Source organism: Sphaerodactylus townsendi, linkage group LG07, assembly GCF_021028975.2.
Source record: "Sphaerodactylus townsendi isolate TG3544 linkage group LG07, MPM_Stown_v2.3, whole genome shotgun sequence".
Taxonomy (NCBI): domain Eukaryota; kingdom Metazoa; phylum Chordata; class Lepidosauria; order Squamata; family Sphaerodactylidae; genus Sphaerodactylus; species Sphaerodactylus townsendi.
In genome coordinates, this window is record NC_059431.1 from 40,827,467 (window position 1) to 40,845,763 (window position 18,297).

The 18,297-nt window shown below is 38.5% G+C and overlaps 1 protein-coding gene across 1 annotated transcript in view; it reads right to left on the reverse strand.

The window, feature by feature from the left end:
• EDIL3 (EGF like repeats and discoidin domains 3) overlaps nucleotides 1–18,297 on the reverse strand; it is a 323,251-nt gene that overhangs the window by 161,647 nt on the left and 143,307 nt on the right. Inside the window, exon 4 of the mRNA XM_048502911.1 lies at nucleotides 14,418–14,546. Within this exon, the coding sequence (XP_048358868.1) occupies nucleotides 14,418–14,546 (129 nt within the window). The remainder of the gene's footprint in view (nucleotides 1–14,417; nucleotides 14,547–18,297) is intronic.

Here is an 18,297-nt window from a genome sequence, read left to right on the forward strand (position 1 = left end):
GAGTACTTTTACTTTAGTTGTTTACTTTAGCTGTTGTTTCAGTTTCAAAATATATAATTTCATACTCACAATTATCTCCTTCAGGGTAAACCTTTCCTACATGGTCCTGAACAAGATCCTAAACCACCCACCTTTTACTCCTTAGGGTTTCACACTGGACTGGAACAGAGCAAGCTCTGGGGTTTCTCTCAGCCCTCACTTGATTCTGCCAATTATACTAACACACCCTCAGTAACTCTCTGGTTCCATATCTAGGTTCCATATCTAGATGTGGTCTCTTCTTGTGGCCTTCAGATTGTTCCCGTGAACAGGTTTCCCTCAGGTCTTTCATTAACACTTGGCTAGCTAGCATCTGGTGAAATACTAATCTTTTTCTCTCAGCTTTTGAGAGGTTTCTTTGAGAACTCTGGCCACCTAGCTGCTCTCAGTCTGTCTCTGGCTCTAATTGCCTCTGGTCATGATCTATGACACTGTTAGGTGAGTACCCACTGCCTCTTGACTGACCCATTCTGTGTCTCTCTTTTTACCGACTCAATCTGGCAACCACAAACCCTCTTTGTGCCTCTGGCTAACTGCAACTCAGCTGGCCAATCAGGTGGAGCTCTGGTTAACTCATTGTGCTCCTGTTCTGTCTAAACTGCACCTTTTAAATTAATCATTTATACAGTAATCCGTCACACCTTGTAATACACAAATGTGATTTATGCGCAAAATGGCCTTGGAAGGAATGGACTTCCAGGCCTGTTTCTTCAGGTCTGAGAGGGCAGAAAAAACTTCACGGCAGTTCTTGGTCTCAATCTGGCAATGCTCCCCATTCCCTCCCAGTGGAGTACCAACTGCTAGTAGGGTACCAACTTTTTCTGGGTAGTAACCTGTGCCACCAACAAATTTGCAATATCTCCTACTGGACACAATTCTACATCTAGAACTCTGTATCTGCATTGCCATTTTCAGGCTATGCCTAGTTGATATATCTCCCACTGCACTCAAGCTAGCTAACATGGGGACAGTCTATTTCACTTCCACATTTTTGGGCTATTTCACAGAATGGATTGTGAGCTGAACCACTGCTTTTCCTCTTCATCACTCTTTAGGAAACAAAATCAAATAGATGTGGTGTCTTTTATAGAGATCAGGTTTTGAATATTCAAAATGCAGGAAGTTTGTTTCTCTTTTGCTATAAAGGGATTTCCCATACTAATATAGTACTGAGAAATTTTGTCTGATACAGATTTTCAGGTTCCAAGCAACCATCAAACGCAGAACTTGAACTATTCTGCAAGTTTCAAATGACCAATAGGTATGTTTTCATAAAAGCTGCTTGAACTTGAAGGGTAGACTGAAGAGAGACAATACATAGCAATACATTGTTCTTTCTCTCAAAAGTTTTGGAAAGAGAGGGGAGATTTTGCTGTTTTGATACAAAGAACTGTTTCAGTTTGCAAAAGGCAGGGGAGGGGAAATAAACCACCATTTGAAATAAATGTGTATTTTCTAAGAAATTTGCAGAAGGATAACATGAGGAAAAAAGCATACCAAGGCCTTAGATAATAGCTTTTCCTTGTTTGAATGCATAATCTGGAGCAAACTGAAAATATTTACATTCATTATACACTTTAGGATATGTATGCTGTATTGTGTGATAAAGATGAATATTAGCATATAAACTGGAATTTGGGTCACTATTTAAGCCTTTACTCAAACAATGTCAGTCTCAATCAAAATAGCATTTTTCTTCTCTAAAATGAGAATTGTCACATAAAACGAGGATTTTGGGGGGAAAATAAGGAACTAACATCAAACTTCCACACATATCCAACAAAATTCATAAAATTTTGGACTTTTTCTTTGTCATATTTGGATAGGGACGGGTTTCTGGATCAAGATTCCTATGAACTCATGAAGTGGCCTTCAGACAGCCTAATAGTGAATATCGTTAAGCCCACTATGAATATAAAAACCACAGTATGCAGCCATGAAGTCCTTGGAGGATCACGACAAACAGATGCAAGAACTTAATGATTGTGACAGGGACAATAACTGTAGCAAGATCAAATACACTACCTGAAAACATGTAGAATTATAGTCAAAACTATATAAACTCATTAATTGTTGGATGTGTGATTCCATTCATTGTTGGATGTGTGATTCCATTCACTGAAGATTCATTGCTGCAATAATTGCAAATCCTTAGCTATCATGACTGACTACATTGCTATACAAAACGTCCAGTGGGCTCAGAACCAAAGGAGTCAATTATATCAGTCAGTATCTTCACATGTTATCTTCACTTGGTTTGGTTGTCAGTTTTACAATGTACTCAGTTTTAAAATGTGTTCACTGCTTTTTCATATTAAATGACACTCAAGAAGCCTTTCATGGATAGCTTCATTCTATGTAGGTCAGGCACCACTATTTACTCCAGATGGTTTGTATTTATTGCATTGGAATTTTAAGGCTCTTGCAAGATAAACTAGAAGTTCAGTCAAGCAGCAGCTACACCCTTTTAAACCCATTTACTTCAATGGACTTAGAAATTTGAGCAATTCAGTGGTGTCTGGTTAACTACAGAAATAAATTGCGTCCCTTATTAAATAATTCTGTAGAAATATTTCAATACTTTACAATTGGTATTAAAGTTTATGGGATAGGATGGTCTCTAAGCTTAACTATTTTAAAGAAATCTTACTTTGAACAATGCCACAGATTGTCGCAAATTGCACCATTAAAAAGTTAATCATTTATTTTCTTTTTAATGCACATTTTAAAAGCTGTAATTACTGTAATTACAGTTGATGTTTCAAAGCTGATTTCACAGTACTAATTATTTCAACTGGTTGTCACGGAAGACACAAATATGAGAAAGGAGCAATATGAGTGAAGCACTCATGGCAGTCTGAAACCTGCTTAGTTCCACAGCTGTCCATTCTTAGAACAAAATTCTACTATATTCTATCAATTTCAGAGGCTGCTGTTTTAATTAGGGGGTTGAATGTGGCAGCTGTATAATTTCCTTTTACATTCTGTAGAGCTGGAATTTGTTTAAGAAGAGAGAAGAAGAAGAGTTTGGATTTATATCCCCCTTTCTCTCCTGCAGGAGACTCAAAGGGGCTTACAATCTCCTTGCCCTTCCCCCCTCACAACAAACACCCTGTGAGGTAGGTGGGGCTGAGAGAGCTCCAGGAAGCTGTGACTAGCCCAAGGTCACCCAGCTGGCGTGTGTGGGAGTGCACAGGCTAATCTGAATTCCCCAGATAAGCCTCCACAGCTCAGGCGGCAGAGCTGGGAATCAAACCCGGTTCCTCCAAATTAGATACACGAGCTCTTAACCTCCTATGCCACTGCTGCTCCTAAGGTAGACTATTAGAGGTAAGATATTATTAATGTGAATACAAATTTGTTCAAACCAGTCATACAAAATGGGGGGTGAATAAAGGCTAAACTGTTTTTGCCTGTGGGAGTAATTATTAATATAGGATCATCTAAGGGCCATTCACACCCTTGGTGACCCCACATGACTGTGGATTTGTGAACCTTCAGGAATTGTGAGGAAGCAGTTATATAAAACATACAACAGTATTTTTCCATGGAGCATGTATAGGTTGCCACTACAATCAAGATTTGTAACATGGTGCATGGGATGAAGAAAGTAGATTGAAAGAACTTCCTCTTTTTCTCTCATGTCTGTAGAAATCAGGACAGACTAAAGGATGTACTTCACTCAATGAATAATTAAAATGTGGAATTCATTAGCATAGGAGACTTTTAAAAAGATTAGACAGACTCATGGAGTAGAGGTTCACCAATGGACACTAGCTGTGATTACCAAAGGGAACCTCCACTTCCAGATGCAGTAAACCAGTGAACACCAGTGCTAAGAAGAAGCATCAGGGTGAGACCTTGGTCAATCAGCTGTCCTGTGTTTGACCCTGCAGGACAGTGGTTGGCCACTGTATGACACAAGATGAAGGGCTAGATGGGCCATCCGTCTGTCTAGCTGCTAGCAGGACATCTTTTAAGCAAATCACTCTAGCAATGTGAACCACTCTAGCTATGAATATGTTCCAAATGGAAGTGTTACTTCTCACAATCAGCAGTCCCTGCTGGGTTTCAGATCTGCAGGTAGCACTGTATGTTCTTTCAGGCAATCACACAGGAGCTTCAGAGTCTGAATGGGTCCTAAGTATTGACAACATAATTCACTTCATCTGATCAAGGCTCATTCCACACATGCAGAATAATGCACTTTCAAACTGCTTTCAGTGCTCTTTAAAGCTGTGCGGAATAGCAAAATCCACTTGCAAACAGTTGTGGAAGGGTTTTGAAAACACATTATTTTGCGTGTGTGGAAGGGGCCCAAGATATGATGTTTAAATTAAATGCCACACTTAAAAACCTACATTCTCCCTTGCTTTTCTGCAGAATTCTTCAGACACAAAACTCAAAGACTAGATATAAAAAAATTAGGGCTAATCTGAAATAGGTGGCCTCTTTTCACAAAACATCTCTCCTCTCTAGTTTGGAGCACACAGATAGGGGCATTAAAAGATCTCTTTCTTTAAATAAGCCATTTCATTGGAGATAATTTGCAACAACATGAGCTCAATCTTTCTCTCTTGCTAGACTTTCCTGGTTACCCGCTATAGTTGGCAATCTCCAGCTTCTGCCTGTTGCTGTCTGGTCTTGTACTTTGGCAGTGGGAGGAAATGGGAAAGGGACTGGCATTGTGGAATTGGTAATGTCATTTCAAGTCACCTCATCTGTAATACTCTAGGAATTCTTGTCTTTATTATAGATATTGAATAAATTCCTGCAGCACCATTGATGTGATGACATCATTTCTAAAAAGTGACTTTGCCACATCAGTGGTGCTCCACTTCCCAATGCTCTGCTTTCCCCCACCCAAGGCTCCTGGATGATGCCAGAACTCCTGCAGACCTAATCCCAACAGGCCTCTGATCACAGAGAACAGCAGGTAAGTTACTTAACCAGATATAAATAAGTCCTGTTTTGCCTGCTTCTCACTTCCCAGCAATGAGACCATCTTCTCGGTAGTGCCAACCCTATGATCAGATGTTTATAAGTGATGGTCTACTTCAGTTGTGGTTTATGAGTTCAGACAACCCAAAGAATTATAATTCACATAAACTACTGCTTTTTAAAAAAGCAACAAATCAGTGTTTGAAAATCCAATTTGGTGCCAGACCACAATTTATAAGCTATGGTTTACTGTGGTATCTGTATGTGACCAGATTGTAGTTTAAATGCCTACTCCAATGGGTGGAAAAACAATGCATCAATCAGACACTGATAAGGACAGTATGTTTTCTGATTCTCCTCACACATTGGCTGATTCCGCATGGGCCAAAAACAGCGGTGTGAAAACGGTGTGAAAACAGTATAAACCCCTTTACACCATTTTAAACTCTTTTACACCATTTTCACACCGTTTTCACACTGCTGTTTTCGGCCCATGCGGAATCAGCCATTGTCACAGAACTCAGTGGTAAATGGTGTGATGCTGTTAGCAGATAACTTACATTTGAAGTATCTTGGGCTGATTCTGCATGGGCCAAAAACAGCGGTGTGAAAACAGTATAAACCCTTTTACACCATTTTCACACAGTTTTCACACTGCTATTTTTGGCCCATGCGGAATCAGCCTCGGTTTTCCTTCCCACACAAACAAAATGAAGAAGAAAAGGAGTTGGTTTTTATACTCTCTGTTTCTCTGCTTTCCCTTCCCCTCACCACAACAGATATCTTATGTGGGAGATGGAGCTGAGAGAGTTCGGACAGAACTGTGACTAGCTCAAGGTCAACCAGCAGGCTTCATGTATGGGAGTGGGAAAACAAATACAATTCACCAGATTAGAGTCCACTGCTCATGTGGAGGAAGGGGAAATTAAACTTGGTTCTCCAGATTAGAGCCCACTGCTCTTATCCACTATACCATGCTGGCTCTCCAGTGATGTTCAATTTATAAGCCCACTTAGTGGGATAGAATGTGTAACTATTTGAATTGCCACTGAAACATCAAAAACTGCTGAAGCATAGTGAAAATTAATAACAAGGCAGATTTGTCAAGCATGGCATAGGAAATCAGTAAAATTAATAGCAATATGCTCTATAATTTACATATTAATTGTGTACATGATCCACTACATGAACAAAAGGTCAGAAAAATCACACATACCAGTATATTGGTTTGAGAATCACTGGTGTGAATTTGTGTCATTTGATAGGTTTTGCAATTATCTCCATTAATTTATTTGGTGAGACAATATTAGATATAAAGCCTAAATTGTAAGGTGGACTCTCAGCGATCTTAATTCTCAAAGTACGCTGAGGTCATTTTAATTTAGGCTTCTCTGTTCTCTAAATTTGGGCTGAGAACATACATGAATTCTAATGAGATTGCAATTAAATCTAAATATAAGAATGCATAAAGGAAATATTTTATGAAAGTTAACAAGGAACTATACAGACACAAATATCCAGATAACGTCATAACAAAGAACATTCTTGTGTGCTCCCTTCAGTATTCTCCTCACATTACCATTGTAGGCTTCCTAGTTTAGAAACCCTCACATCTAGTTCCAGTTTTCTATAATATTTGAACAGAAGAATGATGGGTCTTGGGGAAGGAAGGGGAGGGCAGCTGTCCCAGGCATTAGGCAGAGGGGGGGGGCATCACAGCAGCAGCAAAAGGCTATGGATGTACTCCCCTTCCTTGTAGGCCCACGTGACCTCCTGGGAGGGACCAAGCAATGAAGCATGTGATGCCAAGGCTCAATCCTAAAGAGGGGAGAAGGGAATGCCAGCATATCTTGGACATACACTGATGTTAGGGCCATTTATGCCAGTGCAGAGCTATAGCATCACAGTCCTGCTTTTGCAAGCTGACAAAGAAGTATGGTGCCTATGTGCAGGTGCATCTCCAGTGCACTGTAAAAGAAGGCAATGAGGACAAATGGAACCTGACAGTAAAAATAATTGCCATGTGGGGTTTCCAATCAGCATATCCCATCCTTCATGATGATGTTTGATGCTGCAAAACTTTAACTGCATTTAGGAATTCATTTGGGTACACTCAGGTCTTCCCCATGGGGACTGAATCAGTGCCACTGAACCCTATATATTTCCACTGTGTCATGACCCTCTTTTCACTCTTTTCTTCCATGCTCCATATGGCTGATATGGGTAATAGGGCTGCTGAGAGACACCTAATGCCCTAGAGTGTTGTGTGGAGAGTTAGAGAACTGCTTCTGAGTGTGGTAGCCATGGGTTTTAGCTTGACCTTTGTCCCCTGTTTTGCAGTTGCATGGTCTATTGCTTGGTAAAAGGAAGACATGTTTAGTTGCTAAATATGATTCAGATCATTAATTATGGCAGCTTTTTTTGGCCATCATTCCTTGCAGGTTTTCCATCCAATACTAGTGATGGTAAGTGGCTGGCCCAAGGTCACCCAGCAAGCTTACATGGCATGAGTGGAGCTTTGAACCAGGATTTCCCAGGCCCTAGTCCTTTAACTGATACATCATGCTGGCATAATATTTCACAAGACATGGGGTAAAAATTATTTGCTATAGTATCTTAAAGATAATTTTCATAAAATTTGAACAACGTTCCATATTTCTGTACATTCATCAAAAGTATTTGGATGTGTTTATGAAATCTGCATGTGTGTACAGCACCTTGAATTTTTTTTAGTCATGGTATATTTTGATTCTATCAGGGAACACATGATTGGATAATGTGGCTATTCACTCTCCCAAAAGTATAGTTTAAATCACATTATCTCTCTAGATTTTTTTTTCATTTCCAAGTTAGATTACTTGATAAAACAGCATTCTACAGCTGATTTGATATGCTGGCAAATATGTGCAAAACTGTGGAGGGGTAGTAATATGCAAATATAAGAATGGATATGCCAGCCCATTTTCTGGGGTAATTCTCTAGAAACCTACATGCTCCATCTTTATTCTAAAGTTCTAAGCAGCTCAAAAAAAAGTTTATACAGGCATACAAGTAAACAAATCCCACATTTTATTGACTCACTTGTATAGCTCCCAATAATCTGATAGTATTCTTTACATCAAATAGATCTTACTTGAAGAAAAGTACAAATATATGGAGACATTACTAATAGTTCTGTACTGAATAGCCGCCATTCCCTTTAAACTGTACATTTTCTGCGGTGTTCCACTCAGAAAGAAATTAGTCACTCATCTGAAAGTAATTGGTTATTTTCATTTTTTTTCCTGTAGAACCCAATCATGATTTTTCCAGTGCCCATTTCTTGTGACATCTACTTGTTTAGAATTGCTGAAATCTCCAGTATGATCTGTGTCACTAGATCATGTTGTTGTGCCAACAGAGGGAGAAATCTGCAGTCTAGTCTGATCTTCAGATTGTGATGCTGAAGAATTTCCTGTGGTTCTGTTCCTTTGATATAAATCATGGATGTCATTTTTGCAAATGAAAAGTTCCTTTTGTAGCTAACCAAGACTTGTCGTGGGATCCAATCAAAATATAGTACTATATTAGAAAGGTCATGTGCATTGGAATGTTTCATTTGCAAAAGTGGTAGATAAAAACAGTGATTGTGCTGTAATACTGCACAAGATTGATTTCAGATTACATTCCCATCCACAGAGCTAGTGTGCTATTACAGGTCCTCTTTCAGTTTCAATTTTCTCAATACCAATCAATAGTAGGAGACACTGTAAACATTTCTTACTTGAAAAATGGTATTGAGGCTGAGGCAGAGTGGCTTGTCTAGTGTTCAAGCAGCAGTTAAGATTCAAGTAGTTGTTTGGAAACTTAGCCACACCTGCATCCTATAAATGTATGTATTCATAAAATCATCACCAATAACTTCCCCATTAATGATAATATTTTTAATGTATAAAGATTATTGATTAATGTTCTTCACTGTAATCAGTATTCAGTTACTACCAGAAATAACTGAATGATCCTTGAACTTTTTGATTGTTACTGATACAGATGCCATATTCAAGTTTTCCAAATTCAAGAAAACTAATCTGCATATTATGCAAATCAAACACATTGACTGTTGGGCTATCTGCCAATTATTTTGTGTTTTCCTGTTTCCTGTTTCTGTGCAGAAGCAATTAAGAAACTCACTACAAAACTCAAGATTAGTTCACAAACATAGCCAGTAATTGAACTCCAGAAGTGCTATCACAGACTGCTTGCCAACAGTAAGCTGTGTTTATTTGTAAAAGTCCTATGTTGCCTCTCCAGAGAACCTCCTCAAGACAGCTTACAAAGTAAAACATGATAAAAACATAAAACATTTCCCAACTGTTAAAAATTAACAAACTATTAAAACCCAGTATTGACAGCCTAGTCAGAGTACCAACAAAGTACAAAACATTTGCTTGATTCTCATAAAACAGTTCCTGGAAGCAAGAAACAATCTGTAAAAACAATTTTAAGAAAGCATCTTCTCAACTAAAATTCTGAATAAACAAAATGTTTTGGCCTTGGAACTCAGCAAGTGTAGGTAGATGCTTAGTGAACCTTAAGAGGAAGAACGTTATAAGATGCCATCTTAAAAAGGGTGATTTCTCTCTTTCTCAATGGGCCATTCCACAGAGCACAAATAAGATGTCCTGGTGGCCTTAAAAAAGGTGTCTCAGGAAGGAATACCACACACCTTATTTTCCAAGATCCTCAGAATCCCTTATTTCAGCTCAAGGTATCTTTTTAAAAAAACCACTTCAAAGTGCACCTTTTTTTCTTTCTTCCTTCCACTCAGCTGTGCAGAATGCAGAGCTCAGAAGGCATCTGATTTTTCCTACCAAACCATTTCACTCTTTGGTGAGTTTCACCATCTGCTTGCACCCAACATTATGTGTGCTGCTTCAGGGATTCTCCCTGCCTCTATTTTCTGAAGATTGTGCCAAAATATCTGCTCTGCAGGCTCTGATTCAGGGCACCTTTCCAGCTCCAAAAGTACATAGTTGTACTCACCTTGTCCTGCCGATTCCTGCAATATATAATTTTCCTATTTCTAAAAATGTTTTGAGGAGCTATCTTCAAAGATACACAGACATGCATAAGAGAATCGTAGTCGCCTAGAGGACAGCTTTACCTCCCACTGAGAAGCATTGGAAAGACCTGTCCTCCACGGACTGTCTTAGTTTTTCTGAGCAGTAAGAAAAAAATTAAAATGGTTTGTGAAAAGCAGGCCTACCAATGTTTCCCGGTATGCAGTAAAGCAATCTTCTGAAAGGCTAAGATTCTCTTATGTTTGTCTGCATATCTTTAAAGATAGCTCCTAAAAATAAAAACAAAGGAAAACCATATTGCTTAGAATAGTGTATTAGCCCTTGTGTATATAAAGTACTCAGGAAGAACCATATTGCTGAAGGTTGTGTACAACTATGTGTTACTTTTGCAGGCTTAGTCAAAATGCACTTTCAGCTAAAAGGAGTATATAGTTGTACTCAGGAAGCCTGCAAAACAAACATCCTGGGACAACCTTCAGCAAATGGAGGCAGGGAGCCCTTCAGCAGCACACAAAAGTTGGGCACAAACAGAAGGTGAAACCGATCAGAGAGCAAAATGGTTGTAAGGGGAAAAGCCGCTTTGATGCCTTTGCTAGCTAGAACCAAACCAGCATTTGCCTCTTTTTAAGATGTCTCCTGGACATCTTATTTTGGGTGTGCAGAGTGAAAAAAAAGCAGTCAACTGCTTTCAAGACATCCCACAGACTTTTTTTGTGCTGTGTGGACCAACCTCACTTTCTCTCTGGTTTCCACCTGCCTCATGTGGATCAAAATGTGAAGAGACTGCGGATCAGAATGTGAGGAGTCTATTAACTGGTATGCTGCATAACATGGGAAAAGGTAGCCCTTCAAAAAACCCAGCCCCAAACCACCATTAAAAATACAAACCACTCATTGAACTGTGCATCAAAACAGCTGGTCCACCTTTGCTAATCTTTCATCAGAGGGGTAAATAAAAGTTTCTGTATCCCATAACTGACAGTAACATAGCTGTCATATCTTGGACCAGATGAAGTTTATGAATGGTTTCAATGACAGCCCTCTACAGAGATCATAATAGTAATCTATGTGGATTGTTGTGGCTAGATCATGCTTTCCAAAGGACAGTTGTGACACATGTATCACCAATTCTGATGCTGTTCTACTTCTGCTCCCATTTTCCAGAACCTGAAATGCTTTTTAATGGCATATAGAATTTTAGCATAAACTGAAAATCATCAAGTAAGAGGAATAATAGTATCTAATGTACAACTAGAAGGAAGAATGGAAATGTCAGTATGGATCTCAACGTTTTTTAAGCATTCAAAGTATTACTGAATCCAGACACACATATCCCTTTCAAAATGTTTGGAACTGTAAAAAGAAAATAATTACAAACTAGTCACCTCCACAGTTATCAAAGTCTCCATCTTGAGCAGACTATAGGAAAAGTATACAACTTTTCAAAACAAATAAATACATAAATAAAACTGAAATATGTGGAGTATTAATAAAGGAAATTAATTGTTCAGAATTGTGTTGTCCCTCTGTTGCTTGGGTTTCTCCCAGTAGGGTTAGTAGATCTCCTGCTGCTAAAACCTGCAGATATGTTATGCAGTGGTAATTATGGTTCCTTCATTGTTGGTCCGTTTCTGGGGTTTAATAAAATGATAGTTTTTAATACCAGTGTCAGATGGCCAATATTGTGTATTAAATTCTGGTGTTTGGGCTGGTGGATGGATTACTGTGACTTACATTGCTTGAATTTTGTTATTTAATTGTTTTGTGACTGTTGTTTACTATTCCTATCAACCATCTTGAATCATTTTGAGGTACTAACATTTAAAAATAAATACATTCAAAATCTATATACCCCTGTGCGATATTTCATCGTAGGAAATGAGACCGGGGATGAGGCGGTCTATGAAATCTAATGAATAAATAAATAAATAAAATTAAGACTAGTTCACTTTTAGTTTCTCTTCCAATAGATTAACTTAGTGCACTCAAGAAGAAAAAACTTTATGGCTGTATAACATCGCCGCTTTAACGCCCAACACGACGCCTACGTAAAACGCCACTTCCAGGCCGCCGTTTCCGAGATGCCGCTAAGCGGCAACGCAGCAGTTGCCATCTTTGAACAAGCGCTCTCGCAGGGCTGCCTCAGGTTTCTTAAACAACAACCCTTAGCGGTTGTTGTTAGGAGGAGCCGCTTCCTGCTGCGCGAACCGCCGTGAAGACGCTGTTCATATCAGAAATTTCAGTTGCTCAGGCTTATTCCTCAACACTGTCCTCCCACCTCCAGGGGTCGGAGCAGCGGGCGGGCTGTGACACCTCGGCAAGCAGGCTTACTTCAGAAGGACACGGTAAGTGGGAGGGAACAGGCGTTCCGGCGGAGTCGCTTCGCCTTCTGTCGGCCTCGCCTGCTCGCGACGCCCGCGGCGAAGAGCTCTAATGCCGCTAAACTCGGGCATTTTACTGAGGTCAGGGTATAAACTTGAACATGGAGAGAAAGCAGGTGATATTTGTGAACCAATTCTTAAATTCTTTAATTTCTAGATCAATGAGAGAAAATGAAGTAAATGCTTGATTTATAATGCAGTAGACGTTTTCCTAACCAGTTATAGCCAGTTTTCAGTAAAATGAATGCTGGGTTTTGAACCTAAAGCTCATAAGAAGCTCATCACTTTTAAACCCAGAATATCCATTAATAAAGCCCTCAGGAAAGTCTTCTCATTGAATTAAATGACATGACTTAGAGCACCTGTCTGGGGCTAGTATTAAAATGGGCTGAGGAAGAGGCTATGAGAAACCTATTACCATAAAGATCTGCTTTTTACAACCCTTTTCATCTTCAGCTGTCATTAGCCAAATGAACTAAATGACAACATTAAGACAAAGCCTTGAGCCCTACAGCAGACTTGCTCTGTGATGACCCAAAATGTCCAGGGAAGAATAATTCAGCTCGTCTTTATTTTATAACATGAAATTAATCTTACTTCCCACCATTACATTTTATTAAAAAATCACAAGGAAAAACGAGAAGAAAAAACCTTGTAGGTTTTATTGCAGAGTATTTTCCTGGAAGCACTTGGGTCCATTCCACACGGGCCAATAAAGCACCCTAGGCACGGTAAAAGCACCATTCCTGGGGAGCAGTTCGCACGGCTGCTACCTGTGCAATGTGGCAGCACCATGCTTTTCCCCTACAGCTGGGAAGGGGGACAGTGTTTGTGAAACTCACTCAATGAGCAAGTTTTTTCTCAAACACCATTTTGCACCTGGTGCTATGTGGATGGCACTGGGTGGGAGATATTGCTTTTTCGTGCCTCCATTTTGTTTTTTGACTTACCTTCCCTCCCCACGCAGCTCTGTGGGGAAGAGGGGACTCGACACCTGGCCTCCAACCCCTGAGGTGTTCCACGGCCACTGGGCCATGTCCTCTCATCCCTGCAGAGCTGGGCAGGGAAGGGAAGGGAAGTTGAAAAACAAAACAGAGGTGCCTCTGTGCAAAGCCACCTCCACGGGCCACAGCTGCTCCAGGGGCACCCGTACAGAAGCGTTCGAATGGTCTTCTAGATATAATGTTGAACTGAACATTCACCAGAGTATTTGAAGGAAGTAAAAAAAATGAACAGAAAACATTTTTTTCTCACAGATCTTTTCCACACAGCAGAAATAAAATGCCTTGCGTACATTCTAAAAAGATCTATTTTGGTTTTTTTTTGTTTGCTATGCATGAACAAAACAAGCATTGCCAGTCAAAACTATTCTTTTTTTCCTGCCTCCTTCCCTTCACTCTGCTAACTGACTGAAGCTTGGAAGTTTCATTTTGTTGTACCGGCCATTTTGAACTGCAGAGATTCTCCATCCCTGCCTCCATTTGCTGAAGATTTCCCCTGAAGGTTCCCTCTACTAGCAGCTCATCTATGCACAATTTCACTTTAAAAAGTACATGAATAAAGTCTGTTTGCTTGGCAATCCCACACATGTGTCATTTTTTTCCTTTTTTTGTTTTGAGAGAGATGTCTGTAAAGGTAAGAGATGACTCAAATGTGCACATATTGCAGATTCTCATATTGTGATGTCATGGCTTTGCAGACACTCTCCAAACAAAAAAAAAAAGGGAGGGGAAATGACATATGTTAATGATTTCCAGGCAAAACAAACTTTATTCAAGTACTTTTTACACTGAAATCATATGCAGATGAGCTGCAAGCAGAGGAAACCTCTGTGGAAAACTTTCATCAATTGGTGGAGGAAAGAACTGAGAATCTTTGCTGTGTGGAAAGGGCCACAAAGTTTCTGTTGAAGTTAATAGCATTTTAGCAAGTATAATTGCAGGAACAGGAAGAAATTGTTTGGAAGCAGGAAGAAATGCTCTGTGTTGATACTTACTATGTTGACAGTGGACCCCATTAAATCCTTCCGAGCACTTACAGACATAGCCTATGAAGGTGTCTCCTCTATATGCTTCACTAATTTCACAAATTCCACCATTATGGCAGGGATTAGGAATGCATGGTCCTGAAAGATAAAAGAGAAAACAACCAATCAAAAATGTGAATGAAAAGAATTGTATGCACCACTAGCTCCATTTCATGGTGACTTCTCATGGTGCAGTGGCTGTGAGGATATGAACTAATCTCTAAGGCTCTAAGACTAAAATATTAATATATCAATACTATAAATAAACAACTGGTTATAAGATAATCAAATCACCATATTACTCTCCTCTTGCAATTCTTGGATACTTTATAAAATAATTGAAAATAAAGTCTTTCATCACAGCTACAATCTTCTCACTTTTTCATCACTATTTTGATGCAATACCAATTATATATTATTATTAGTTGCTAACTGTAAAGCAAAACAAATGAGATATCCCACAGAGACTACAAGGTTCAAACTAGGTCCTGAATTGCCTGTTTGTTATGAGGAAGTCCTTCCTGTGATCTTTTGCCGTTAGAAGAATATGAAGTATGTAAATGGATCTGCTGGCTGAAGAAGATTTCTCAGTAATTGATAACGAAAAAGAGAAAGCAAGCTTTGGGGCTTTAAATGTGGGGTGGGGCCCTTTAAAGCGACATAAAATGGAATGTTTAATTGGTTTACTCACTGATATTTTAATTATTGTAAGCAGGATGACTGAACACAAGTGAAGGACCAACAAAGTTCTACCCCATATCCTTCAAGATTGGAATATTACTACTTAAAGTGATCAGGACACTATTTCACTAGAGTAGATTCAGATTTACTTTTTAGAAATGCTTACAGAATAGTTTTAATTGTGTTTCAAACAAGTCTCGTTAGCAGGTAAGCCCTCCTCGCTCCCCCTATCCCTGGGCATTCTAGTTGGCAGAAGTAGGCTGAGCTGTTGGAATTTAAGAATAAAATAATTCTTTATTCTTTATACTGACCTCAGGGCTAAAGAAAAGTGGGATTTGATTGAGGGTGAGATTTCTTTCATTAGGAATGAGGCGCAATACAAGTTGGCAAATACCAAAGCTTTTGCACATTCTGTTTGGATTGTACTATGTTATGCTATTTTCATTTTTAGCTATGGGTAGATTTCATTTACCAAATAATAAGCAGATCCTCAGTTGTGACTAAATAAGCAAAAAAAGTGTTTTGTTTCAGTACAATAATCAGTCTGCTTTAAACTGTTGATAAAAGTTTTCCCAGACATTGTTTAATTGACTTATTTATATTCTTGTTGGTGCTGTGTGACTTATTGTCTCTGACTCTACACATCTTAAAAATCTCAATTTTATTTCCAAAATGACTTGCTAAACATATTGCTATATGGCAAAGCAAAATAAAAGACAGAGCATTTCTGTGTTTATAATATCAAACTGAAATCTGGTAATTCTGAACTATTTGATGTTTTCTAGAACCAAATATCACCAAAGTGGTTCAATATCATCTTCTGTGCTGGATTTGTATTTTTCAACTGTCACTGCAGTCATTAAAATCTATGCTTTGCCTTGTAAAAAAAAGACTGGAATGTTTATAACTTTTAATGCCACAGCTGCAAATTCTTTAGCTGGTTGTTGGCTTCTCATTACAATTTGAGCCTCACCCAGATTTGTAGGAAGCTGAAATGCATTGGCATAGTATTTGTGCGCATCCCAGCAGGGCTGCATTCTGAATCTGACAGATGTTAATTTTGTCAATTTGAAGATACTGCAAGTGCTGCCCTAGTGTTTTTAAAATGGTGCCCAGGATCATGATTGCCACTGGGATGACCTCAACTGGTTTGCACCATAGTCTCAATTTTCAAATCATGGTATTTAGTCTCAAATCTCAAATTTCAAATCATGGTATTTAGTGACCCTCTCATGTTATTTTTCAATGGCCCTGCTGTCACCATGTATCACTATGTCAATAATGGTCACTTTCTTGTCCTAGATCATTGTGATGTCCCGTGTATTATGTGCCAATATTTTGTCCATTTGGATTTGAAAGCCCCACAAGATCTTGACCTTCTCGTTTTCCGTGACTTTCTCTGGACAATGTTCCCACCAGTTTTTAGCTGTCCAAATGTTGTATAAATTCCAGTGGATCATCTTGACCACTTGACCACTCTGTTTGTTACCAGTCTGGGTGATCTTTTTGCAGCAGCGGAGTACATGATTTGCAGTTTCATCAGCTTCCCTGCACAATCTGCACTTTACATCATTTGAAGATTTTCGATTGTGACCTTAATTGTATTTGTTCTAATTTCTCTTAAACGGCTAAAATCAGTGATTGCTCCCTTTTTCAGAGTTCCAGTTGCTAAACCACAACCAGGTCTTTTCAATGTCCACCTTGTCTTTGATCTTCTCCAGGAATTGGCTGTGCAATGCTTTCAGTTCAGTTCTCATTTTAATCACATTGTTTCTGTATTACTATTTGGTTCTCTGGGCTTTCAGTAAAGTCAAGTCAACCTTTATTGACATATCAGCATAAAGACAGACAAGGCAAAAAATCAGAGTTTGAGAATTGGCTGCAGTGCTATAGAACTCCTACTCTATGTTTGTAGACAAATCACAATGGCTGCATGTAGAAATTCGGCTGTTGTCTTGGTTATATTATCAACATCATTATTCAACACATATAAGATTTTTGGCAGAGATTGAAAATGAAAGAAACCAGAAGATGTTACAGGTTTTTCCTTTTGTCTGCTATAAGCTATTTAGATAGGGAAATTGTTTTCCTTTAATATTAATTATGATAATTATTCACCATTCCATGTTTATAATTATTCTAATATAACAAAAATGTACAAGTTTATTCCTTTCTTATCTAAATATTAGAAATACAAATTTCCTTATTAGTTTCATGCTAGTAATATTTACAGTGAGTGGAGGGTGACCCTTAAAATGAACATATTGCTGTTAACCCAAGTTCATATTGCTCCAGTAGAATAAAATTCAATCTTGTGAACAGACAGACCAGAAGGAAGTAATTCTAAAGACTTCAATGACTCTTTAATAATTACTTTTAAAGTATGGTTTTGACTAAATGGGCCTTTAAAAAAAACTCTGCTACCATGCTGTTACAGCAAATTATATTTTCTGCATACTACTGCGAGATATAATTATATTAATTTTGTCATTCACAATGGGTAATTTGGATGAATTTCAAAAACATAGTAGATGCTATTTCTATACTAATCAGGTGCCTCCTAAAATAGCTGCCTGTTGTAAATCTAGGTCAGTAGTTTTTACTGTTTTATGCTGAAAATAACCTTCCCTGCAACACCTCAGCTAATTTCTCAGTACAACCCCAAAGGGTGAATATTTTATAACATTTTTACTTATTTTAAAATTCTTATGCCTTTGTAGAAATATTTCAACTTACAGAGTCTACAATAACAAAACCACTGGGTAAATATCCATGTACAATGTTTTCTTGAATATACATTATTTAGTTTATTTTAACACATTTATAGTCTGCGTTTCTGCCCTCAGACAGGCTACCAAGGCAGCCAATAAATTGAAACATACATATTAAATCACATTTTAAAACCATTAAAGCCAACCCAGAAAAATCATATCATTAAAACCAGAGCTAAAATACACAAGAAGACAACAAATATATGTTACAACAATGGTCCATTATGCAGAATACAAATAAGATCTAGAAAAAGGCATTTTTGGAAAGAATTCCATATAGCTTTTTTCCCAAGACATCCTTAGGATGCCTTATTTAAGCTCAAGGTATCTCTTTTTGAAAATAGTTTGAAGTGCACCTTTTCCCATCAAAATGCCTGCAAGATGGCCCCTGCTTGGCT